Source organism: Urocitellus parryii, chromosome 2 (genome assembly GCF_045843805.1).
Source record: "Urocitellus parryii isolate mUroPar1 chromosome 2, mUroPar1.hap1, whole genome shotgun sequence".
NCBI lineage: Eukaryota > Metazoa > Chordata > Mammalia > Rodentia > Sciuridae > Urocitellus > Urocitellus parryii.
The window spans coordinates 104,623,145-104,650,243 of record NC_135532.1 but is presented as its reverse complement, the minus strand read 5'-3'; the positions used below and the strand labels follow the sequence as shown (position 1 = coordinate 104,650,243).

The 27,099-nt window shown below is 55.5% G+C and overlaps 1 protein-coding gene across 1 annotated transcript in view; it reads right to left on the bottom strand.

Moving 5' to 3' along the window:
* Positions 1-483: 483 nt before the first annotated feature.
* Spsb4 (splA/ryanodine receptor domain and SOCS box containing 4) overlaps positions 484-27,099 on the bottom strand; it is a 64,553-nt gene continuing 37,937 nt past the window's right edge. The window contains exon 3 of the mRNA XM_026385010.2: positions 484-1,781. Coding sequence (XP_026240795.1) covers positions 1,654-1,781 — 128 coding nt within the window. The 3' untranslated portion in view covers positions 484-1,653. The remainder of the gene's footprint in view (positions 1,782-27,099) is intronic.

Below are 27,099 nucleotides of genomic sequence, written 5' to 3'. Positions count from 1 at the left end.
GCACGTTGCTGGCTGGTGTTAATGAATGAATGCAGAGCCAGTCTTGACCCTGACCCTCGCCTGACCCCGACTCCGGCCTGACCTTGATTCCTAACCTGCAGAGCCTGGTGCTGCCTCACACTTGCCCTTTAGCAACTTGCATGGCTTCTTGGTGAGGATGAGCCATATCCACTCCCACTTCCAGATCTACAGGTGGCTGATAGGGTTTGCCCTGCTTGCCCCTGGACCCCTTGGGCATCACAGCCCTGGCATCGGGAGCCTGAGTTGGTTTTCTATGGTCATGGCCAGCTGTGCGAGGGCTACCTACGCCCTCCTCCAGGGCAGGCCTGGGATCTCTGGGGTCTGGGAGCAGCAGGGACCACACCCAGAAGAGACGAGGGGCTCCTGGAGAAGCTTGTCACGCCTGGCTTCTGTGGGACTGAGGACAGACCAGCCAGAGATGGAAGGCGCTCTCCTGCCCCTCCCCACAGAGCACTTCACAGCTGAAGGACTGAACTGCAAACTTTATTAGAAACGCTCCTCATTCATGGTCAAGTTCACATTGATGAGGGTCGGGGGGGAGGCAGAGCCCCAACTGGGGCTCTGGTGTCCCACTGCTGTGACAATTTCCAGTTACCAAGGAGTCTGGGTGCAGAGCATCTGAAACACACCAGAGATGCCGGACAGTGGTGGCAGCAGCAGCAGAATGGCTTTGCAGGGGGACCAGACTCCCATGGGTGGCCGAGCAGGGTCCCCCGCCCATGTCCACCCTCCAGGTACCCGCTAGGTCCCAGACTGATAAATAAACAGCACACGCCACACACACAGTTGAAACAGGAAACAAACCTGTGGGACTCTCCTAAAGTGAAAAAATAACTCGCTCAGCGACAGCCAGGCTGCACCCAGAAGGGTAGGCAGCCCAGAGGCCCTGGGAGGGCAGCTCAGCCCCAGGACCTCTTCAGACTTGGGTGTCACAATGCCTCTGTCCCCTTTAGCACCTGTAGACTAAGGGCTGTCCTCCACACACTCCTCTTTTAAAATGCAAAAGCAACTTAAGATAATCATCATCACCGAGGCTCAACTGTCCTGGGAGAATCTGTCAGAAGCATCCTCCCTGAACAGAGGGGACAGCCGAGCTGCAACTCAGTGGGACGAGGGCGTGGGGCCTGGGGCCTGGGGCGGGAGGGCGAGTAAACAACGTCAAGAGGTAAGCAGGAGGCGTCTAAAGTTGCTTTGTCCACTCGTCCATTCTGCTGTTGGGCATCCCTGGGGAATAGTCTCTCAAAGTGGCCTCAAGTCCTAAACTGGCGTGACAATCCTGCTAACCTTGGCCAGAGGTGGGGCCAGGAGGGGTGTGGGCAGCGGCTACCCTCATTCTTCTCAGCCCTGGCCCGGTTCCCCTGACCCTGCCTGCAGGGGACACGGAGCAGAAGTCTCCCGCGGCATGTTTCATTTACTCTCTTGAATAGGGAGCGGCCATCGGTCCCGATCAGTACCGGGGGCCACGGCGACCCGGAGGGTGGGCGGGTGGCATCGCCTTAGGGAGGCGTCGACGGCAGGGCCTGCGGCGACAGACGATTCTTGTCCGAACTTGTCCCACGTCCTGGCCTTTCGGACCCCTCCTGCGCGGGCTGCGTGACCGTGGCCGGCGGGCAGGCCGGCCACCGCGCTGGGTCACTGGTACTGCAGGTAGTTTTTGAGAGACTGCGGCAGCGGCAGGGAGCTGATGTCCTGCAGGCGCCGACGGCCCAGGGCGGCGCGGATGGATCTCCGGCACAGGTCCATGAGCGGCAGGGGCTCGGCTGCAACGAGAGGGCAGAGGTGAGAGGGCAGAGGTGAGAGGGCAGAGGTGAGAGGGCAGAGGTGAGAGGGCAGAGGTGAGAGGGCAGAGGTGAGAGGGCAGAGGTGAGAGGGCAGAGGTGAGAGGGCAGAGGTGAGAGCCCAGCGCAGCTCCCCCCACTGTCCAGCCCCCGCCCCTGCGCTGGCCGTCAGGGTCCAGCGGTCTGCGAGCTGGAGACCGCGAAGATGTGGATCCAACTTGAACGAAGCCCACAGGACAAAGGAGCATGGAACCAACTCAACAGGGGTGACTCATGCTATTTAAAAAACAAAAAGGAAAGACCCAGTGCCCACGGCAGGGGTGACTGGAGTTCATCAACTGTGCCACCGTCTACTTGTGACAGTCCCTCTGCTTCTGCACCTGCCACTTGGCTCGGTCCCCTCCCTACTCCTGACTGATGACATCTTCTAACTTCTGAGCTCACTTGCCAGGCGTTGGCCTCCTGGACCTTACCACCCACACCTGCCTCCCCTGGTGGCGGATCCTCCGCAGGACAACTGTGTCGTCACCCAGGTCCTGACCGCCATCCTCAGGGACCCTCCCCACTCTGAACTCAAGAGTGCACTTGGCCTCTGCTCCCTGAGACTGTCGGGCAGCTGGGCAGAGCAGAGGAGCCCGGGGCCCTGCCCGGCCGGCCTTCTCAGCCCGTGTCTCCATCAGAGTGGCAAATAGCTTGGTCTCCAGCTCAGGGGCCTTTGCACAGCTGACACTGGGCAGAACAGAGCCCTGTCCAGTCCTGGCTTTGACATACCAAGTCACATTGGGGTTGACAGGAGAAACCACAGGAAATGCTCCTGGGAAGGCAGGTGGCACCCAGGAGGTAAATGTGGGACAGGCCTTGGAGACCCAAGCTTCCAGTGGGCCAGGCGGCTTTGGCGGGGCAGGGTGCGGTGGCCAGGGCCCAGGCCGGCCCTCACCTGCATTATGACCAAGGCAAGGCCGGCTGCTCAGAGCCTCACTCAGCTCCAACACGCCAGACCCACCTCAGCTTTGGGCTCACAGCCATGTTGTCAAAGGCCCAGGGATCTGCTGCCCACGCTTCACCAGGGGCCTTGGGTCCCCAGGCACCCTCTGCCCTTCTGCCCTTCAGCAAGGCAGGGGCAGCCTGCCCTCCCCTCGCTCTGGGCCACAGCCCGGCCTTGCTGGAGCTCCCCGACTCCTCCGGCTGGCTCTGGGACTTCTCAGTCCCCAAGTGTGAAAGCTGGGGAGCAGGGGTGGGGGGGTGAGGGCCCATCCCTCGCCTCTTCTGGGAGAGCCTGGGCTGGGGTGTGGGGAGCTGGAGTGGTGAGAAGCTTAGCTCGGGCTCACCCCAGTACCAGGCCAAAGCCAGACTCTTTCAGCAGCAAACTTGACATTTCTCTCACCAATACCAGACATCTTTAATGACTCGTTTTGCAGATGGGGGAATCAAGGCATGAAGAATATCCCTGCGTCAGTTAAGGACCTCTCAAGAGGGTTTGGAGGGATGCCTGAGATCCAGTGCCTTTTGCAGACACTGGGGATGAAATCACGTCCAACTGCCTGTGTGTGATGCTATCACAAAACACTCGAGACTGGGTAATTTATAAACAAGTAGTTCTGGGGGCTGGGGAAGTTCAAGATCAAGGTGGCCCTTTGTGGCTGCATCCTCACATGGATGACTGGCTACTTCCCTCGAGTCCTTCTATAAGGCCCCCCATCCCACTTTCTTGAGGCCCCCCTTCTTTCTTGATATTGTTGCATCGGGTTTTTGTTTCAATATGAATTCGGGAGGGGACACGCATGTTCAGACCACAGCAATGTGCGCGTTCATCAAGCTCTACTTAAAACTGCTGCTATGGCTGGACTTTTAAATGCCCCCAAAGGCCATGTGCTAAAGGCTTGGTCCCCAGCTGAGGCTACTGTGGGAGGTGGTGAAACTAGCAGGTGGGACCTAGAAGGAGGAAATTAGGTCATCAGGGTGTGCCCTTGCAGGGGACTCAGGGGCCTCATCCCCTGTCTCTCCTGTGTTCCTGGCTGCCATGAGGGGAGCAGACCTCCTCTATCACACGCTCCCTGCCATGATGTTCTGACTCACTACAGGTCCCAAAGCAATGTGACCAGGCCACCATGGACTTGAACCTCTGAAACCATGAACCAAAGCTAACCTTTCTATCTTACAAGTTGACGGTCTCAGGTATTTTATCACAGTGACGGAAAGCTGTCTCATACATTTGCAGGACCTGAGCGGGGAGCTGGGCACACAGAGCCTCCTGGGGCTCAGGCAGCCTGGGGAGATCTAAATAGCTGGGGATAATTTAGAGGGGACTGTGATTAGGAGAAGAAATTTTGAGGGGAGCTGGCAGAGCCAGGAGAAGGCATCCAGCCCAGCCTCGGGTGTCTAGGATGGCCACCTGGAGGAGGCTGAAGCTTTAGAGGATGAACTGGCTGCACCACAGGGTGAGAAGGCTGTTTATTGGTTTTGAAGTCACCCCTCTAAGGGGTATTTAAAAATCCTCTTTTGTGTAACATTGGAGAAAATTCAGAGTTTTCCCAGATGATATTTTGAGGAAACAATAGCAAATTGGTGGATAAAATCTGGTTAAAAAAAAAAAATGTGAGTTTCCTCACCCTACTGGGAGCAGGGGCTGTACCTGAGGTACCTTAGCCAGGTGTCTGTGGGTGCTGGGGGTGTTCAGCAGACCCATCCACACCTTGCAATGCTGTGTGCATCACCTGAGACCCGGGCAAGGCCAAGGTGGACAGGGAGGGCCATGGTACTCGGCAGGGGCTGTGATGGGCCCACGGAGGGCCTGGACTTCACTGACAGCTGAATGACTCCTCCCAGGGCCAGCCATGCCACCTGGTGTGGCTTAGCCACAAGGTGTCCCCCTAAAGCTCGTGTGAGACAGTGCAAGAAGGTTCAGAGGTGAAGTGATGGGTGGTAACGCTGCGGCCCAATCAGTGGATGAATCCCCGATAGGGATTAACTGGGTGGTCACTGCAGGCAGGCGGGGTGTGGCTGGGTCCCTGGGGGAGTGCCTTTGGGTTTATGTTTCCTCCTTGTTCTCTGCTTTCTGGTCACTACGTGGGCGGCTTCCCTCCTGCCTCACCTCCGCCCGGGGAAGGGAGCGGCCTTCTGGGGACCGAGGCCTCTGAAACCGTGAGCCCCCTAGTAAACTTTCCTCCTCTGATTTTCTTGTCAGGTCTTTTTGTCACAGCGGTGGAAAGCTGACCAAACCATAGCCCCAGGGCCACCGGAGGAGCTGGCGGCCACATGGATCGGGGCCGTCCAGGTTGAAGAGGCCTTCTAGGGTCCCCAGTCACTCTGCCCCCCACCCCTCCCCGGGCTCCCCAAGCCTGGGCTCGTTCTGTCCTGGGCTGTCCCTGGCCATCGGTACTTCTATCTCCTCCATCGAGGGTGAGTTCCCGGGGACGGGCCAGTCTGTGTGGGAGGACATGGAGAGGAGCTCTGTGTGGGAAGGGGTGACACATGGCCCTGGCAGGAGGGACACCCCACAGATGAAAGCCTCCTGAGGAACACAGGACGGTTCTCAGGAAGCCAGGGCCGAGATGCCCCTTCACGGGTGGTGGGAGGGTGGGTCGGGTCGACCTTGGTCACCCCCACAGGACGGGAGGCCTGTGTCAGCATGCCACGTCCGGCTGGGTGCTCTGGACCCAGGCCACCCATGGCCAGGGGTCCCCTCCAGCCATGTCACAGCCAGCAGGGGGCTGAGCCTAGTTCAGAGTCGGGTGTATCTGGCTTTGGGGCCCTGTCTACTCCCCAGCCAGGGGGGTCTTGCAATGGAGCACTGACCAGGGGGCCACCACTGTGATGCCCCCACCCCAGACCAGGCTTCGAGACCTTTTCTCCTCTCAGAATGCACCTTTCGATTTCTGTCCTGGAGAGGCAAATCCTAAAGACTAGTGTCCCTCAATCATAATTTATTAAAAACAACAACAGCAACAGAGACAACAACACCTTGCGGTGCCACCTGACAAGTGTGAATAGACGTCCCACAGGACAGGCTGGGACACACGCTTCGCTCTACCGAGACCCTCTCCTGCGGGCTAGCCACCGAAGCACAGAGGCAGTGCCCCCCACCTGCCAGGCCATCACCAGGTTCCCAGAGTGAGTTGGGCCTGGAAGAGGCGAGGAGCCAGGCACCCTGTGGTTTCGGGCCTCACTCTGCCCGGCGGCGGCCATAAGGAAGCCCCCACCTGAGGCTGACCAGCCATCCCTGTATGCATGGGAGGGATGGTGGGTGCATGAGGGGAGAGCAGAGAAGGACGTAGCCTGTCCTGAGAAGTCACTTGAAAGAAGAGCGCAGTTCTGCTCCTCCACTTGCAACCAAGGCATCCCTGTGGAAGTCGGAACAATGAGCTCTCGAAATGGCAGCACTCTGCAAAGGCACCGTGGTAGATCTCTCCTCGGCTAGTTTCATGTCCCTAAATTCTGATCCGAATGAAGTGACAGGACATGCCCGTGAATGTTGTCAGAATTGAGATGGAGTTACTTTTTACAAATCCTCAAAAAAAATAAATGAATACAGCTGGAGGTCACCCAGGAGGGGACCTTGTGCACCCGTGCCTTCTGACAGAACTGTTCACAGAGACTGCCACACCGCCACCTCGCGCAAAGGCCACACGGCCTTACCCAAAGAGATGCCAGGAATCTGCCCAGCAACTGGCAGCCCTTGTGCGTGGCTAATCCTTGGAGCCAATATTATCGCTTCCAAGTGTCCTAAGCGTCCTCATTTCACACAGAGACACCTCCCCACCATGTACGACCGCCTGTGTGCTCCCACGGCAAGACTCTGCTGTTCCCAGATGGACGTCACCCCCTGTGGAGGGTCTCTGACTGCTGCTCAGCTTGACGTCCCCAATTCCACATGTACTTAGCTCCTGCTCTTATACAAATGAGGGCCCTTGTCACATGGACTTCTGCCCGGGCTGGCTCTGCTTTGGGATTCTTCTCAACCCTGCCCAGCGGTCAGTGGCCAGCAGCACTGGCCTCATCAGGGACCCTGAGACGCAGGACCCTGAGCCCCACCCAGCCCCACTGCACAAGAGTCAGCACTTTGACAGGATCCCCAGTGATTCTGACATGGTGCTCGACAGGCCTGGGCCATGGGGTGCCTTACAGACACCCCGACATGCTGTGAGTGGAACCAAGTTCCCCTTCCTGCCTGTGGCCATGCCAAGACATGCTCCCAGCCTTTCCTTGGCCCCCTAAGTCCGACCCCCTGAGCCCTTTCACCTCTACACACTTGTGTTCGGTCTGAGCTCTCGTCTTCATGTCCAACCCTCTGGTCACTTCCTGATCCCATATGAGGAGCAGCCTTGGGTCCCCATCCCCCCAAGACACACCGCTTAGCCCACAGCGGACCTCCCTGGTATGGGCTTTCAGCAGTGGACCGATCCCAGGATTCTTTGGGACAACCGCAGTTTGAGGTCCTCTGTCCAGCCGCCAGACCTCATTGCCCTGCCTTGGTGTTTGGGAAACACGGTCTTCCTCCCCTGCTTCCCGCCCGTCCTGGACCACCCTGGGCTGCTGTGGGATCATCTCCCATTCGTGCTGGTGTCCGGGCACTGTGGGCAATGGGCTCTCAGCCCTGGACTCTCTGCAGTGGGTATCGTGGCTACAACAGCAATCAAAGCCGAGGGTCTGGCACGGGGCAGCTGAAGTGAGCCTTCATCTCTGCAGAGGACGGCCCGGCTCCTCTGAGGCAGGCAGTGATTTTTTTTTTTTTTTTAAGTAGCCCTTTCATTCTGCCCTAAATTAGCTGGGTCTCTCCAGCAGGGTCCCCTTAGCAGATGGATTAGTAACAGGCTGTGCCAGCTCCACTGTCGGGCAGAGGGGTGCTCCTGCCCCAGCTGAAAAAGTAACCCAAATCCAACTGAATGCAACTCGAAGCCTGCCCCAGGGAGCCACATGGTGGCTGGTCACCCTGGCCTTAGAGAAGGAGCCCCGTCGCCCGGGGGTTGGAGCGGGGGTGTCTCTGCTGGCATGCACCCTGCACATGCATCTCCCCAGTTTCCTCTGCCCCTGCAGCCCTGGAACCACTGGCCGTCCCTCAGACAGTGGAAGAAGCACCCCCACCCTGAGTGGCCAGGCACAGGACAGAACAGTGCTTGCAGACACAGCTGTGCTCCACCTGCCCAGGACAGGGCCAGGGTCCTCAGGGAAGGGGCCCCATCTCCAGGGTGCACCCCTCCCAAAGAAGAACTCGAAGCGTGGGGCAGCCGGGTGTGCCACTAGCTGGCCTGTTACTTGAGTGGACAGCAGTGACCCCGGGAGGAACTGGAGTAAGAGTTTAGGAATTAGGGTCAACTGAAAAATCGAGGCATTGCTGAGGCGCATGCACGTGAAAACCCCGTAAGAAACAGAGCAAAGGAAAAGAAACTCCAAGTTCAAAACTCAGGGAGTGGTGACCTCGACGCGGGGGTGCAGGGGATCTTCAGCGGCAAGGTCTAGCCTTTGGGCTGCGCGGTGGATTCAGAGATCTCCTTCAGCTATAAAGGAGCAGGTAAAAAATGTTAGAGTGAGAGGGGGCCGTGGGTGGGACCGACAGCAGCAGTGCCCTGTGAACGAGGGTCCTGTTTAACCTGACGCTGTGCATCCCAAGGTCATCAAGCCCAGAGAGGGAGGGAGCAAGAGTGAACCAGGACAGTCACGAGCCGGCCCCATCAAAATCAAACCAGAGCCTGGCCAGACGGGGGACCACAGCTGACTGACGTTGGCGTCATCATGGAGACCCTGCAGGGCGAAGGACGCTGGAGGAGGGACAGCCCAGACCTGGAGTGAAGGCCTAGAGCCCAGGCCTGGCTTTCCAGGGCAGCTGCTTCCTCCAGGAGTGGGGAGCGTGGGAAGAGGGGCGAGGGGCAGGGTCAAGGTGCCAAGCAAGGCCCTGACCTGGGTGGAAAATCAGCCAATGACAGGGCATTAGTGTCCCTGGGGACAAAGTGAAAAAAGAGGCGGCTGGCGTAGAGACTGAGGACCAGACACCCCGCGAGGACGCCTCTGGGCTGAGAACCACGGGTCACGGCCAGCAGGGGTCTGGGCAGGTCAGAGCAGCTGCGCCCAGGGGACCCGGGGCTCCAGCCCCACCCACCGGCCCCTTCTACTGCCCAGGACCTTCCTTTGAGGAAACCTGGAGTGTCAACAGGTCTCCACTGTCCATTTGGGGGCTCCTACTGGATTCTTCAGCTGAATTTTGGGCAATAATAACAATATGAACGTGAAGCGCTATAGCAGGACGCAGGACGTCCCACGTCTGTCACATGCACTTGGTCCTCACAACAACCCAGGAGGTGGTTACCATTATGGATGTCCAGTTACTGGAGCCCATGGAGGCACAGAGAGGTCAATTAACAGGCTTAAGGCCACAATGGAGTGATGAAAATGGGCACTCTCTGCTGCGGCTCTTCTGGAGGGGGCGGGGTGGAGGTGAGGTGCCAGTCACTGCAAAGGGCACCCTTCCAGCAGCCGCATGGGTTCTGCTAGCCAGTCTCAGTGGTCCCCTGCCCTGCTCCACGTGGTAGTGCTCCCAGTTTCCTGGGCAGGGGAGATCCCCAAAGGGACTGGAGGGGACACAAGCCACAGGTGAGCTTGAGTGGCCCAGACAGTACAGGACCTTGCTGATGGAGGACAGTTACTAATGGGTCCAATCTGCCCGGCTTCTCCTGGGATTCGGACTCTGCAAGGGGGTCTTCCTCCCAACCCCTGCAGCCAACCATTTGAACCACCACCCTAAAGCCCCTTTCCGAAAGAACCTGGGCTCTGCTCCCCCTCAGGCACCGAGGTGAGCTGGTCCCGCTGGCTTGGGCTGTCCAGCGGACAGCTAAGGTCAGGCCAGCTTCCTCCCCAGGGAATGTGGCAGTGCTAGCCTCCTGCTGAATGGCGTAAGCCCCAGGGGGTCACATGAAGGCCTTCTCATGGATCTATCGTGTTTACTTGACCTTTCCAAGTGTGAGCTCAGAAACAGGCCCAGAGGAGACGGTGGGAACTTGTTTTTCTTAAGTTAAGCAAAACTGATGAGTAAACTGAATTCTTGGACAGAGTCCGACTGGTTTTCTCACCAGCTCCCTCCCTACTTCAGTCCAAGGATGCAGTTGGACTCACAGAGGCACCAGTCCTTATGGGATAGCTCCAGAAGAGGAGAACCGCGTCCGTCCACTAAAACCCGGTGAGCCACGAGGCCTGCGGGTAAGTATTTTCAGTGTGCCCACAGCCATGGTGCAGAACAGGGGCCGGCAGGTGGGCAGCTCTGACTCTGTTTCCACTTCCTGTTTCAAGCAGATGGTTTCTTGTGTTAGGTAACTTCTAAAACAGTTCATGGCCAATGCACGGAGGAGAATCAGCTCAGGTGGCACAAATGTGTTTGCATCTGAGACCAGAGGTCGTAAACCCCAGTGCAGGTGGGGCCAGGCAGGCACCTCAGTGAATCCTGGGGGGCAGGGGGAGCGGGGCCTGTGCAGACCCAAAGCATCCACAAGGGACTGTCACTTAGCTCCTGGCAGGAACATCCTTCTTTTTAGAAGAGCAGATTTTCTGCTCTTCTAAAAAGGTTAGAAACGCTGACTTTTTAATGTGACACTTAGGTTTGGTGTGACCCACAGAATATTTCTAGGCCTAGGCACCCTCAGCTGACACTGTGGCTCCTGTTGCAGGGCGAAACCCATCAGCCACCTTTATTGGAAGTCGGCCCCCACTGTTCCCTGGGGGGCAGCCCTTCCTGGGTGTCTAGAGTATCAACCACAGAAGCACAAGCTCTACAGGAGCCGAGAATGTCATCACTGATCTTTGTTGGGAACAAGTCTAACTAGCTCTCTAACTATGGGACAAAGTCAGGACAGCACTAAAACCCCTCTTCTCTCTCTGTGGTGTCTAGATGTGGATTCTGAGTGCGACGATGGGAGTTCCCACCAGACTAGTAGCCCAAGACCCCCACTTTCCTTGCATGGGCTGCTGTAGACCACCTGGGCATTAGGGGGCGCTGCAGGGACACAGAGACTAGCGGCAACACTGACACCAGAGACACGAAGCCAACCCACTTCACTTTGTGCAGAGAGGTCGGGTGTCTGTGCCTAGCACTTCACCCACAGTGATTCATTCAGTCCCCGCAGCACCCTGTGATGTGGGGACCTTTGTTACCCCCATTGCAGAGGTAAGGGGACTCAGGAGCAGAGCGGGATGAGATTTCCAGGGTCACCCAGAGAGTCTGGGCGGAGCCCTTGGGCTGTAAGTTCCTCGCCTCACAGGACATTATTCAGCACCCAGAACACCTGAAATGCCTACATCTATTTTTTTTCCCATAAACCCAAACATCTTATCTCTTCTTTTACCCCAGATAAGGAAAAGCAGACATTAGAGGTGTATGGACAAAAATGTACCAGCAGAGAAAAAATGACAGATAAAATCAACTTTTTTTCTGTTTGTGTGTGTGTGTGTGTGTGTGTGTGTGTGTGTGTGTGTGTGAGAGTTGGAAAAAGGCAGAACAATACCGTAGTTCAGGTAGTGGCAGAACCAATTTCCCAGAGGAATACAGACTAGGGTCTCCTTGGCCCTGGGTAACAGCAGTCATCATCCAGCCCCAGGAGCAAGGGTCCTCTCTGACCTTCAGATGCACCTTCTCCCTGGGCCTGCACAGCCAACACGACGGAGCACCACCCTCCCATGGCGTTTGCAGTGAGGAAAGCCCTCCTGGGTCACTCTGGGGGCTTAGGGAGCAGGGTCTGGCACCCTGAAACCCGTGTAGGCTCACTGATGGATGGCCCCGGAGCAGGCGGAGAGAAATCAATGCACATGGTTCCCGCAGTAAGAAACAGGAGCCCCTGCACTGGCTCAGTTGCAAGCTCACGGTAAGAAAATATGCACAGCGCTGGTTAAAGATCCACAAATTGGCTCATCCTGACAACAGGCCCTCATCTCTTCCTTTACAGAAGAGGGGATGAGGCATGTGAGTCCCAGGGAGGTCCCTACTGCCCAGGGAGCCTGGGAGCTGGGTAGTGGTCAAGGTCACGGGCAGTCCCACCCACCTCCCTGTGCCACTCTGGGCTGCGCGTTCCAGCTGCAGGGTGAAAGTTGGTCTCTCTTCCGAGGCGTGGAACCCTTTTGCCCAGTGACACTGCAAGAGAACCTGGGTCTGTTTGGCAGACAAAAGAGAAGCTGCTCTGGTGGAGGGGCACCTCGGGCTCCCACAGTGGGGCGGGGCTCTGAGGTCTTCCAAGGAACGTCGTGTTGGAAGTGAATGATGTGACAGAAACCACAGACTCGCCGACGGAAAGGGCTCGCTCTTTTGGTTTAAATATAATAAATGTGAGAATACAGGGCTTACACTGACAAAGCACTTTGTCTTTTCCAAGGACCTTCACAAACGCCCCATTGGCTGTCTGAGTGAATCGTTCCAAAAACACACTCAAGGATTAATGACGCCCTATAGAACCGTGAGTCCTACGACAGAATACCCAGGAAACCGGGAGAGCTGCTGATTTCAGCTCTGTGCAAACCGGAGAGTTCCCAGGCTTTCCTTGGTTGGGTTTCAGCAATACGTGGCAGACTGTCACAGTGCCCGCCTGCCTCATCGGTCCAACCTGGGGGCCAAAACAACCAAGTACCAAGCACTCACTGCGCACCTGGCTCTATGCTCAGAATTTTTGAAAAATCATCTCCCCGATCCCCTCGTCTCTGAGAGAGGCACTAGGGGTCCCTTGTCTCAACAAATCAAGTTCCAGAATGGAGAAACTAGGCTGCTCATGTCGTGCACTGCATCACATCCCCCATGGTTGGGACAGTGCCTGCAAACACATTAATATTTCTCCAGTGAAACCTATGAATATTCACAGCGAGTGAACCAAGGAATTCCTATAAATAGCCGCACACCAGTTCAGGTTGAGTCTTGCTGTCAAATGAGTTGGCCCCAAACTTATGAATATAATTCTGGTTTTCAGAACAGAGTCCAGAACTTGTATCTTCATTTCACTAGTAGATGTGGTTCTGAGAGGTTCAGTGACTTGACTAACCGGGACCACGGCTGGCGAACACTGGAGATGGGATCCAAGTTGAAGACCGGACTTCAGCCACTTTCTGCGTGGGAGAGACAACAGGTTTGGGAGGGGGTGGGCAGGGAAGAGCAGAGAGTTCAAATCCCTGCTCTGCCTCTTAGGAGCTATGGGATCCGGCAAAACACTTCACCTCTAGGCCTCCCATTTTCTATGGAAGTCATTAAGGTTGTTCTCAAATATTCTAGCTTTCACCCCAAGGGACGTGATCAGTTTATGCTTCTCTACCAAGTTAGATGTGGCCGTGAAATGTCAGTGAGAGGCATGTGTGTCACTGCTGGTTGGAAGTTTTCAGAGCCAGCAAAGAAGTTTTGCTTCCTTCTCTCTTTCTCCATCAGTGACCTTTAGGGGCTGCTCCTCCAGCCCTGGACATGAAGTGAGGGTACCAAGCTTGAGAAGTAGATCCTCCAGCTGACCAGCAAAAGGCACACAGAGGGGGTGAAATCCAGGCTTTGAAGTCAATGAGATTTGGGGGTGTCTGTTACTGCAGCAAGACCTGGCCTATCCTGACTGATACAGGTTCCTTCTCTATAAGACACATTGTGCAGAAACTGAGGGAGATAGAACCCAGAAAGCTCCATGACAGTATCTGGCAATGGATGTCTTTGATTCTCCCATTCTCAGCACCAATTTCCCCAGCTGTCAGAAACAGGAGTAATGGCTAACTTGCTCTGCTTTAATTAGTGAGACTGTGTGTTAACCATGAGGTATTAGTGGAAAGGATTTTCTGAATGTATACAAAAATATTGGATGTTGACTTACATATTGTCATATGCATCCCTCCTTCTACTCTAATGGGGAGTTTGGGGAGAGGTGGTGGGAGTTTGGGGACAGAATCCAGCCCCTGTTTGGGAACAGTCAGCCTCCTGAGGACTTCATATTCCTAATGGAAGTGAAAGTTGTGGAACAATAAATATTTCCCAAGGCGGGGCTGCAAAAGGTCTGCCAGTGTCTGGAGGAGGTCAGAAGGGCCAGCTACTCTGTGGCCAGCTGCGGAGCACACAGGCCGCACGGATTCGTCCTCAGGCCAGCAGAGGGAGTGAGTGAGGCTGGGAGGGAGGCGCTCTGTGGGGCTGTGCAGTTGCCAGGGGACTTGCATTAGACCCCATTTAGCAACACCGATTAAGGAGCTATAAATAGCACCTGGGCTCTCTCCCAGGCCATAAAACACACTTGCCTGCCCTGCTCCCAGCCTTCAGCCTGCCTTGCTTAATTGGGACTCAAAATAAAATACCTGGAAGGCTGCAGTGCTGATGGAAGGCCTCCGTTGCCATGGTGACCATCACTGGGCCCAGGATGGGGCAGAGGCCTGACCTAGGGCTGCTGAGGCAGAGGAGGGAGCAGGAGGAAGGCAGGAAGGGTTGGGGGGACAAACATGGATAAGGTCATGATGGATGCTTGACATCACACATGGAGGGGCTGCTGGGCGCGTGGCCTACTTCCCCTGATGGCTGCAAAGAATAGGCAGCTTGTCCATCTCCTGTTCCACCCAACGGCCTGATGCTCGAGGACCACTGAGGCGAGGAGGAGGACCTGGCTATGAGAGGCAGAGGTTCAAGTTTGAACCCTGGCTCAGTCCCTGAACAGGTCAGCTGGGTGACCGGGGTCTGCTGCCACCTTCTCTGGACCTTCTACTGTAAAACCGTCCAGTCTCTTCCATGGCAAACGAGGAATTGAGTGACAAGGTCTCTGAGCTCCACAGCCGAGCTCCCGGCATTGGCAGGGAGAAGGCGGAAGCTCTCTGTGCTGAGTCACCTCCAAGATGCAAGGAGAACAGGAGGCGTGCACATGGGGGGCGGGGGTGGGGTGCTGCTGTTTGTGTGTTTGTGGGGAATATCTTAGAAGAATGTACAAGAATATGACAGCCTTGGTGGCCTCTGGGGAGGGTGGCTGGGAACAGGGGAAGGCAGGAGACTCATCACTGTCAGATTTTAATTAAACCATATGCACATATTTCAATAGATAAAATCTAAATTTAAAAAAATATTCTGGACTTCAAAAGACCCTGGTTTTAAGGACTACGACGTAAATGATCAGTTGGGCCCACAGGGTTGCCCTTCATGATCTGGTCTCTTTGATGATGACCACTGTCTCTCCGTGTGCACCTTTGGACTTCTTGTCAGGTCCTGAGCTCTGCTGTGTGTTTTGGAGTCTGAGGCAGAGGTGGGAGGACTAACTGAGGGAGGAGGGAGAGGAGGAAGAGGAGGTAGAGGGACGGAGCCTCCACTAGAGCTGTCCCCTCCCCTGAAAAGCTCTGTGGCCTCCGTGTAATAGTCACTTTACATCTCAGCTCCAACATCCCCTTCTGTGCCTGCCTCCCCCATGCCACAGCTGGGCCCCTCACCTGGCCTGCCGTCTTCTCCCCGCTGCACTCCCCAGGAGCCTCTCCTAATGCTCCGCCCACTGGGCCATCAGCATTTGGTGGCTGCCCCCATCAGCTAGGGGCTGTTAGAGTCTCTGCCTGAGGGATCTCACACACTCCAGGCTTCTATCCCGGTGTTCCCTGGCTGGTTCTGGAGCCTCTGCTCTCAAGCCACTTCCTCTGCTGGGCAAGCTACTTTTGACCTTAGCTTGAGCAGAGTGCACTCAGGGAGGAAGGGAGCCAGAGGTATCTCAGTAGATGCGCCCAGACTCTGTGCCTGCTCCGCGTGTCTGCCAGATGGTGGAAAGGTGTCATCTGGGTGTTTGGAATCCTTGGGAACCAGGAACTCAGGAGCAGGAGCTGCCAGGCAGAGGGCCCTGAGCTCTGCTGTGTGGCCTCAGCAAGTCCCTGACCCTTGCTAGTCCCCACCCACAGCACGGAAGGCTTAGACCAGAATCCCTAGGGCCTTGCCCCCTTGGACACTCTATCCGGAGTTCTAGCCCAAGCAGGGAAGAACACCGAGAGGAGCCATGAAGACAGAGAAAGGGAAATCTCCAGGGAACTTCAGAGACCAGAGGAAGGGCAGTAGGGATGTCCCGCTGGGCCCAGGTGACATCCACGTGTAAGACATACTCCCAGGGGAACCCCAGTGAATTCCCTCTCTTCTTCCAGGCCTGAGCGGAGGTCAGCGATGACGTGCCCGTGTGTCCCGACTGATGGACGGCAGTGCGGGTAGGAGGGGTGCGGGTCTCGCCCAGCCCCCTCACTACTACTGAAGGAGCATTTCCAGTGAGTGAAGGGACATCGACCGCCCGGGCAGCCTTGAGTTTCACTCGGGCTTCTGTGGAAGGTAAATCATTGATGACCGTCCTCCTGCTGACCCTTCTGTTGGTCACTGATGGGTTTCTGACGGCTCGCCTCCTGCGCCCTCTTCGTCCCTCTTTCAGTAACGTGTCTGCAGAGCCCCTCCGGGAGGCTGTGGGTTCCGAGGCCGTGCCCCGCCCCTCCAGGGGCTGAGCCAATCAGTGCACGCCAATCCAGTGGCCACAGCCATTGGTTCATGGGTGGGCATGTGAACCAAGCAGGGCCAATCAAAATGCATCCCAGGACTTGCCCCAGGCAATGCAGGTCCAAAAGTTCTGGATCCTGCTGGATGAGGAGGAAGCAGGTGGGGGCCCCAGGAGCTCCTTTAAAAGTCATTTGGGATCTTTGATACCCACCAGGGCTTCTGTAAGAGGTGCATGAAGGACAGGCTCAGGGTGGCACTCTGGGACGTGTATCAAGGGATCCATGTGCTATTTCATGTGGGTTGGGCATGAGGCCTAAGGCCCATAAGACATCTCCCTAACAGAAAGGAGAAGAGATAGGAACTAAAGGCCGGAACCTGGCAATGGTGCTGACCCAGGAAGCCGAGGTTGGAGCAAGATCTGCCTAAACTATACAGTAATAAAAACACCTTCATTCCCTTTTCTGACGTGGGGTAGTTTGGGCCAGGTTTTCTGTTCCTTGTAATAAGAGAATACCACCAATAAACCGCCCCACTGTGCTAGGCCCATTCAAGACCTTGAACTTGATTTCCTGGACTATGAGTCAGACTTCAAAATCAGACTGGCCTGGCATTGAAATGCCACTCTGCCTAATGGAGACACATGCTGTATGGTGGAGGATTTCTGCTCTGTGAAGAAAGGCCTGGGGTGAGAAGTGACCTAAGGAGACGGGAGTCAGAGCTGGTCCCCAAGAGAGCAAGAACCCAGAGTGGGCTGCACTGGGCCACCTAAGGCCAGGCTGAGGAACACACTGGGAAGAGAAGGTGCAGCTTTTATGGAAGGGCTGAGAGCTCTGGCAAACCCTCCTGACCCAACGTCACTCCCCAAGGGAACCCGCAGACATATTACTGAAAGAGGGATGAAGAGGGTGCAGGAGGCCAGCCATCAGAAACCCACCAGTAACTAACGGAAGGGTCAGCAGGAGAACGGTCGTCAATGATTTACCTTCCACAGAAGCCGGAGTGAAACTCAAGGCTGCCCTGGCCGTGTCCCTTCACTCACTGGAGATGCTCCTTCAGTAGTAGTGAGGGGGCTGGGCGTGACCTTACCCAACATCACTTCCCCTATTGGTGCCTCAAAACCCGAGGGGGGTCTTTTTCCTCAAGTTCGGTGCATTCCAGGGAGGAAACAGTCAAGGAATGTCCAGGTTAGAAGGGAGTTTCTGGAAAGAGTCCAAACAGGAGCTGCACAGCCAAGCATCTGTGGCCCAGGGGGCTCAAGTGCTGACTCAGAGCTGCCGCGGCCAGACTAGAGCAGGGCAGACTAGGACCCCGGTCTAGTCTCACTTCCAAATCGGAGTCCCTTCCATTGGCCGGTGGCTGATATCTATCTAGTCATCTTTGCTCTGGGGAGTCACATTTCCTGTTATGCACTAGTGAAGCCACCAGGTGGCGATATAGAGTCGCCTCCAAAAATGTGGAACTCTGACCTTCATAGATTCGCCTTAATGAAAATGTATCTTTATTTTATCTCAAAAGGTAATTAGCATATAGAACTATGACCAATTAGATGATCATAGAAAGACCTGAGAATTATAATCGGGGTTACATACAAGGTCTCTTCCTGCTTCTTTTTAACCTTGCCAATGAGTTTACAAGACTTTGAAGTCAGACTGGCCTGGCATTAAAATGCCACTCTGCCAGTTATTAGCTGCATGTTTTTGGCAGGTCATCCCTCTTTGTCCTCCAACTGCCCATCTGTAACAGCAGGCTCAGTACTTCTCTGAATAGGGCTCTCGTGAAGGAGAAGTTCATTGTGTCCACAGGGCTAGCATGTAGTAGGTGTTCAATAAATCTCTTCTGAATGAATGAATGAGGTGCCGACAGAAATGCTTGGCTTCATACAGCTAGTGCCCAGCAAATGGCTATTATGACCATAGGTAAAAAGGAAGCCCATCTACCAATGAAACCACAGGCCACGGGCAGGGAGAAAGGGGGGGCTTTGTAGGGGATGTGGGAACTCACGGGGAGGCCAGAAGTCACAGCACCCAGGTGGCTGCTGCTGATTCACTGTGCGACACCCCCTCCCCACTACACATCTCAGTTTGGAAGCCCCTCTAGACCTGCCCTGCCTGGCGGCAGAGTTCACCGGCACACTCCCGTGCAGGCTCTCCTGTGGTGACTGGGCCCCGGCAGCCCAGAGGTGACACCCCAAGGGACACTGACTGAGTCTGACTTGTGTGCTCCTGGGCTGGCTGCCCAGGCTCAGGGACCCTTTTCCTGGGTTGGTGAACCCTGCAGATGGCTTGGTCCGTGCCACGCCCCTTCCAGAGCTGGGGTCCCACGCCTCCCCTCCCCCAGGCCTGGCCAGGGGCACAGAGGTCCTCTCAAAAAGGAGCCTTGCTTCCCCTCAGCGCCCTCGACTGCTGCGCATGTTCTGGGAGGCTCTATTTCCCAGCCTGAGTGGGCAGAGCTCACACCTCGTAAAGCCACGGGGAAAATATTTGGCTGGTTTCGTAAACCGGGGCCACAAAGGCTCCCTTGTGACAGGAGGCTGTGCAGCCTGCACCGGCTCCCAGGTCTGGGCAGTGGGACCCGCAAGACACCACTGCCCGCCTGACACCGGCCACCTGCGTGCAGGCCACAGGCCTGGCAGCCTCCCTACCCGGCCAGGCTGTCCCCCCCAGACTTCCAGAACGCGAGCTGCCCAAACACACCAGGCCAGGGCCAGGCTGAGGAGTCCTGGGGGCTGCCTGGGAGGCCTCAGAGAAGCTTCTGTGCCCTGGTCAGTGGAAGCCGCCCAGGAGGGGTCTGCAGCATGTCCCAGTCCCAGTCTGGTCCCAGCAGGCTCCTCAAGGAAGCCACCCACACACTTCTCCTGCCAAACTGCACTTGGCGCCCCTCACCCAAGAAGTGTCCCCTCGGCATCACCCCTGCTGTCCCTAGACCATTCCTGCCCTGTCCCCGCACAAGGACCTCTCCGTGTGATTCTGACCCCCAGGGACCCTTCCCGCCCACAGACAGGCCACTCGCTGCCGGCACCCCTCATTAGATCATGAATCAGTCCCTTCTTGACTGGGGGCCTTATTATTGAAAGCTGTGATTATCTATTTCGATGACACCTCATTATTTGAAGCTGTCAGGGAGAGAGCTTTTCCAACACCAGGGATTTTTTTCTGATCTAGTCTCCTTTTAAGTGACCCCTCGACTTTGAGTTGGATCCTTCAGTGGGAACCTCTAAAGCGCATGACGCCCTGGTCTGAGGCCCACCTGCCCTAAATTCGGGCGCATCCCTTCTGGAGGACTCGGGATTAGAGGACAAAGTCACCTCTGGCACTGTGACCTGGGGTGGGCCCCACGCCTCTTTGCTGAGTGGCTGGGCTTGGGGAGCTCTTGGTGTTGCCCTTGGGTCCCTCCGTCCCTCCGTCCCTCCGAGGGCAGGCAGACCCTGGGACTTGGTTGAGGTCTTGCCTGTGGCCTCCCCTACCTGTCCTCGGTTGTAGTTTCTGCTCTGTCTGGGGAGGGAGGCCGAGGGCCAGGCAGGGTGAATCTGAGTCGGTGTAAATGAACTGCAACAGCATCTTAGTCCGTTGAGAAACTGCAGAGCAGGAGGGTTCCTACCAATGCCGCCGAGTCTCTTCCATCCACTCTCAGGATCGGCCTGTGTGGAGCTAAGGGTGCCAGACAGGAGCTGTTCCCATGTGGGTGTTCCCTCGGGGCCACACCCCACTGTGCCCACACTCTGCCAACATGGTGCCTGCCCGTCAGGAATCGGCCCTATCGGACTTACTTTGGGCTGTGGCCTACCTCAAGCTCCCAGGGATGGCCTCTTGCCTTGCGTTGAACTGGGGACAGGGGGCAGGGTGGGGTGTTCAGTGGTAGAACTTCCTTCGAACGAGCAAGGCCCTGGGCTCAAGCCCCAGTATCACAGAAGGAACCAAAATAAATGTGCATCTTGGGAGGCGGGTTGCTCGGCCAGGGGAGCAGGCTGCGGGCAGCCCACAGCAGCTCCAGACTGGTAGCAGCCACTGTCTTCTGAGGATGCCCTTGGGGAAGAGAGGGGATTTCTAAAGACTTATAGTGAATACTTGTCCCGTCTGATCTCCGGTTCTTGGAACAACAGAGATGTCAATCGACCCTGCCCAGCGCACCTGCTCCTCGGGAGGGCGGTGAGAACCTGTCCCACGCCTCTCCCCCAGCCACCTCGGGTGTTCCCGGGATTGCAGGCACGTGGCCCCGCCTCTGCCTTCAGGTCACGTGCCCCCTCCCTGGTGTCCAGATTTCCCCTTGCCATAGGAGAAGGCGGATCAGGGACCAGCCTGACTACAACGGCAAAGACTTGATTTCCAAATAAGGTCCCCAGTGGAGGTACAACCTGGGGGTCAGGACTGGATCACAGGACTCGTGAGTGTGGCTGGTGGCCACCACTGCCATCGACAGTGGCTTCTCGGGCCTGGCCAGGACCAGTCAAGACACAGGGCTGAGGGCTGTCTGGTTGATGACAGTCCCTAACAGAAGGGGATTCTCAGAAGGCGGTAACAGAAGGGTACCTTGTGACCTGGGCTCGGGGGCCTCGAGAGGCCAGCCCGGGAGCAGCACAGGCCCATTCTGAGGTCTTCACTAAACCCGAGTTCACAGTGACACCGCTTCCCTGAGAAAGTCACAACCAAGCTCACGCAACACCAAGTCCCCGCGAGCCCCGAGCCTCTCCAGGGCATAACCAGCCGGGAAACTCTGCAGCAGGTAGGAGGGAAGCCTTCTGCCGCCCTCAGCAGCAAAGACCTGAAACAGCTCCTTGCCCTCGACCCCCTGACTTCATTCCCAACAATCCACCATGTTGCTGTGAATGAAAAGCACAGAAGAGGTTTAAGAAAAGCATTCGCTACAATTTATCATAAAAGGGAAAAGAAACAAACTAAATATACAAAACAGAGACACTTCATTGGACAGTGGTAGAATGAAATGGTGGCCCACTATCGAGTCATTCAAAATGACATTCTCCCACCAACGCCACTCACGTATCGCTGTTTTGGAAGTATTGGCCAAACAATTGGATGGGGAAAAGGAGACAAAACTGTCATTATCTACAGATGATACAGGGGTTTGTCTAGAGTGCCCCAGAGAACCTGGAGAGGGCCCGCTGGAGAAATAAGAATGCAGTGAGCAGGTAATCACAATCATCAACAGTCGGTCCCTCCAGACAAATACCCAGTTAGGAAGTATGGAAGATAGGATTCCTTTCAAAATAAAAATAAGAACAATGAAATACCTAAAGATAAATATGAAAAGAATCTCATAACAGTTAAAATTTAAATACACCAAAGGATGTAACAAAAAACTTGACTAAATCAAAAGACTTTTTTGTGCTTGGATTGGCACAGTCGATGATTCAACATGTCACTGTTCCCCTCAACAAGTCTACAAGTGCAGTATGATCTCAATTAAAATACCTGAAGAATTAAAACTACACCGAGATTCCATCTCACTCCAGGCAGAACAACTATCAAGAATACAAGCCACAATAAATGTTGGCAAGGATGTGGGGGGAAAAGTTCCCTCAAAAATTGCTGGTGGGACTGCAAATTGATGCAACCACTCTGGAAAGCAGTTTGGAGATTCCCCAGAAAACTTGGAATGGAACCACCATTTGACCCAGTTATCCCACTCCTCAGTATATACTCAAAGGACTTAAAATCAGAATACTATAGTGACACAGCCACATCAATGTTCATAGCAGCTCAATTTGAAATAGCTAAGCTATGGAACCAACCTAGGTGCCCGTCAACAGAGGAATGGAGAAAGAAAACGTGGTATATATACACAATGGAGTATCACTCAGCCATAAAGAAGAATGAAATTATGGCATTTGCTGGTAAGTGGATGGAACTAGAAACTATCATGCTAAGTGAAATAAGCCAATCCCCAAAATCAAAGGCCAAATGTTATCTCTTATATGTGGATGCTAATTCACAATAAGGGGAGGGGGATAGAAGTTCATTGGATTAGATAAAGGGGAAAGAAGGGAGGGGAGATGGGAATGGCAAAGACAGTAGAATGGATGGGACGTAATTCCACGGATATATCAATACATGAGCAGTGTAAGCCCACGTCATGTACAACCACAGGAATGGGAAATTATACTCAATGTATATATAAATATGTCAATACACTCTACTGTCATGTATAACTAATAAAACAAAAAATAAAAAATAAAATACCTTCGAGATCTTTACCAAATTGATTACAAGTAAAGAAAAAAAACCAGAAAAATACTTAAAGAGTAACGAGGAGGAGTGATCATCCTGGTTATTAAACATTTTTAAATACAGTGCTTCAGTAATTAAAACCCTTGGGTTCTGATGAAGGACTGGTCAGTGGGTCAATGGAACGTTCCTTTCTCTAAGAATCGGGAGACACTGGCTGATTGGTAAGAAAATGGTCTCGTGAGACAGAAAGGGCATAGGTCTTAGAACCAGGCAGGACTGAGCTGTCCTCCCAGCCTGTGACCTGGGGCATCTCTGAGATCTGCTCTGAGCCTGTTTTTGTATGGTGTGAATTAAACAAGGTAACACACGTGAGGTGCTCAGAGGAGGGTCTCCAACATAGCCAGGGCACCGTCACTATCACTGAGTTTATTATGGGAATCTGCCCTTCTTCTCGGGAGATATGTTCCAAGACCCCAGAGGATGCCTGACTCCACAGCGAGCCCAGAGGCCAGCAACTGAGCGCCTCGTCCATCTTAGCTCAACACTGGTCATCACTGGGACTGCAAGTTTTTGTAGTTTGAGGCAAGAGAGCAAAAGTCACATTAAATTTCTTTCTTAAACTCAACTTTGCAGATAAAAGAGGCACTAGCGGGGCTCAGCAACTTCAGCGTATGTTTGTGTTATGTTTATTTCTCTCCTTATTAAGCTGAAAACTTGGATCTTTTCACTTAAAGGAGGCACTGAGGGCCTGGCCTTCTCTGAATTGCCAGGGTTGCCTGCGCTTCAGGGCCCTTATTAAGTAACATGAGTGACATGAATTCAGGTAGCCACAGCAGAGAGCCTCAGAAAGGACCGGGGACAGGGAGGCGTGGGTCTCTAGAGGGAAGCACAGGCAGTCTCAGAACCGTTGTCCCTGTCCCTTGAAGGCCTTTAACGCGGGTCCAGGGGTGCTCTTCAAGCTCTTCCCGTGCCCAGGCTGGTGAGAGCTGATTATGGGCCCCAGGACCCTGGCAGCACTGCAGCGATGACTGCGGAGGACCGCAGGACACTGGTTCACGGGAGGCCAGAGCTGGTGTTAAAAGCCCCCATGCAGGGGAGGCCTGCCCCTCCAGCACCGTCACAGGCCATCAGGGAAGGAGGCAACAAAGACAAATGGCGTTTCAGCGGGGCGGGGTGGGGGGGCGAAGTGTAGCTCTGGAAGCCACATACAAAGGACCACAGGTAGAGGACAGGGACAGGAAGGCAGATCCAGGAAGGTTACAGGACGCTCCTTCAGCTGATTGGCAGGGGCCAGTTCCAACCCAGGGACACTCGTTCCAGGCACAGGGCTCTGGATTGCAAGTTTTTCAAGGATCTGAAAAAAATATCTGAGACCTGGGCTGAATTTGTTGGTTCGAAATTACTGGGAAAAAAATGTGAAATTAAAATTAATACATGTTTAATGAAACATCTACCGCCAAGAGGTCAAACACAGCCCAACACAGCCACCGCCTCCAGGGAGGTTATGTGTTTTAACATGTTATCAAGAAGTCAGTAAATACGTGGGCTGAAAAAGAGAAAATACAAAGAACATGGCATCAGAATCCCAATGCCCTCCAACTCTAGGAACGTCGGCACCGTGCAGTGAGATGGAAACCATTAGGGACCTCCTCAGGTCCTGCTTTTAGGACTAGGAGGTCCATCCAGCGGCAACCACTTGGTTAGGTAAGACCCACGGAGGCTGCATCAGAAGTATGAGGGTGAAGGGAGGCGAAGGTACCCCAACCTGGGCCTTGCCAGGGCCACTGTCCACCACACCAGCTCTCCTGGGTCATGGAACTCACTGACCCTCTTAGTACCACTGCTGGCTGCTTCCCACCGGGGCCCTGGCTGGGCACCAGATGTTCAGGGCGGCTCCTCCTTCAGAGGGCAGCACAGAGGCTTCTGGCGAAGGCCGAGGCACCCCTGTCCCCTTGCCCCAATCCCGGGCCTGGCTCCACCCCAGATGTGCTCAGGGGAGTCCCCTGGCTGCCCCCCTGGTTTGGATCCAAGGTCTTCACTGATGCCACCTCAGCTCCCTGGTCCTCCCTCACCCTGGAGGGGCGGCAGCCCTCAGGGCCAGCTGCAGGCCCAGCCTCCAGAGCAGGGGCCCCAGGTGGGCTCCCCAGGGTGCTGCTGGGAGGTCCCAGCCATCCCTGTGCCCAGGGTCCTAGCTGCTTCTCAGGAAGGGGGGAGGACACAGACCGCACATCCATCCTTCCTCCCCGGCTGGGACACTAGTGGGTGAGAGTGGGAGCGGGCGGGACAGGTGGCCGGAGGACTGAGGCCCCCCCAGCCCCCGCACTGCAGCAGCTCTGTTTGGCGTAGCCATGATGCTGGCCGCTCCCGGCAGCCGCCCAAACAGCACAGAGGACACAGCTGCTCAGGAGCTTATGGTCTCCAATTTTCCTCCTCAGAGCAACCCGGCAATCCTTCCAGAACATGCCCTCTGCAATCTGGGCCTGGAGACCCTCCTGGGCTCCACACAGGGCTGCGGCATCCCCTTGCACCCAGCACCAGACACACTTCTGTACGGTTCCCAGGGACTGCCCCCACCCGGCCTGCCCTGGCCTCCACCCAGCCTGAACTCAGACAGGAGCTGAGCAGCTGTGCCTGCATGGGGCCTACTTCCGGGCCAGCGGCCAAAGGAGGTTTCTCTGCATCCCCACCTTCTCTGTGGGACAGCCCAGCCACAGGGACAGTGGCTGAGGACTGGGACACAGGACAGCCCATGCAGGAGAGCAGGAGGGGACCTGGGAAAGTCATCTCAAGGTGGCTATAGGAGTGCAAACCCAGGGGCCAGGTGACTCCGGCGAGGACAGAGGGCCACTCCCGGGGGCCGGATGTGCAAGAGCAAGCTCCAGACCAAGAACTCACTGAGGAACAGGGTGAGTCTGCCTCAGGCCCCTGGGAGTGGAGGGTCCTTGACCAGCCACTGTCTCGTCCCAATGAAGGGCCAGCTTCCTCCTGAGAGGCAATGAGTGGTTTCCACCTAAAGTCTTCTGTTACTGCACTTTGGGGTGGATTAAGAAAAGCCAGGCCTGGTGGCACACGCTGATGACCCCACCTACTTGGGAGGCTAAGGCAGGAGGATCGTAAGTTCAAGGCCAGCCTTGACAACTTAGTGAGACCCTGTCTTCAAATAAAAAATAGAAAGGGCTGGGGTGTGGCTCAGTGGTGGAGAGGACCCCTGTACAAACGGAAAAAAAAATAACAAAGGTCCAGAAGCAAAAACAAGGTCCAATTTGGTCTCTTCAAGAGCCTGACTCAGGACTCGTTCTGCCCAGAGGCCTGCTCGGCTCCACCAGCCACCATCTGCGCTCAGGCCACGGAAATTCCTGACCTGGTAAGGATGGGGAGAGACTCCTGGGGACATCTGCTGGTGGCCAGCATAGCTCTGAGACCCCTGAGCACAAATTCAACAATCCATTCACCCCTTCCCAAGCGCCTGCTCTGTGCGGCCCCCAGGCTACAGGTGCCGAGATCTGCAAGCTCACAGTCCCGTGGGAGGTCCTGGCAGACAGGGCCTATGGGACCTGGAGGAAGAAGGGCAAGCGACCCCCAGAGGGCCCTGCAGCCAACCCCCGAGACCAGCCTATGGCAAGTCCCCTACAGACACTCAGCAGCATGCCCAGCCACCAACCCAGGGAGCAGGATGGGCCAGTGGCCCTGGATGTCATGTCACTGAACGGGCAATGCCAGTTTCCCTTCCCACAAGGGGAGCTGAGACTCTGAATGTGGCAGTGACCAGGAAGGACCTAGGAGGGGAGCCAGGGGTGTGGGCACTGGGCTCTTCATGCTGGCCGAGGGGGAGGCCCTCACTTCCTGGTCTGAGCCGTTGCACACTAACATACGAGGCAGGCGGGGGGTAGTGGGGACAGCGCAGGCCTTGAAGTTGACAGGCTGCCCTTCCCCAGCAGTGCTGGTGGCCAGGTGGCTCTGGAGGCCTGGAAGCTTCTTCTTTGGCTGTGACTAACCCACTGTCGGCCTGGAGTCCCCGAAACCTCTCTGGGCCCCCTCTTTGTCACCTAAGATCTAATGTCACCTTTGTTGCTTAAGATCAAAGTTAAATCACCCTCCTCGGGAGGAGCAGCAGAATGAGCATGTTTTTGGAAGGAGACAGACCTGGGTTTGAATGCTGGCTCTGCCCCTAAGTAGCTGGTGACCTTGGGCAGGTGAAGTGCCCTCTCTGAGCCTGGATTACCTCATCCTATAAACTGCAAAAGAAAGCAACACCTACCCTGAGCATCTGCTGGGAAGACTGACCATAGGAAAAGTGCTCTCCCCAACCTGAGGTGTTGCTGCTGCAAACACCACAAATTGCTGCCGTCTTGGTGTCCAGCTGACATTTTAGGTTAAGTTCTGAGAGGCCCTGATTCTCCCCTCAGACTCCTAGGAAAGGTAAAGGCGGCATATTCTTGCGTGACCTCTGTGAATGTCCCTTGCCATCAAGGTCGCTCCACCTTCGGTCTCCTCTTCCCTCCCCAAGTGGGGCTCCTGATGCCTTTCCCCCTGAGGCAGGTCAGGCCCAGTCCTCAGCCCTGCCCACGGTCCATCTCTGAGGCCTGCACCCGGGGCCCAGCCATGGCGCAACCAGAGCCTCTGCTGGGCAGGGCCTGGGGACAGAGGGAGGCGAGCAGAGAGAGAAGGAGCAGTGGCCTGGAGACAGCTGTGTGGCCTTTACCTC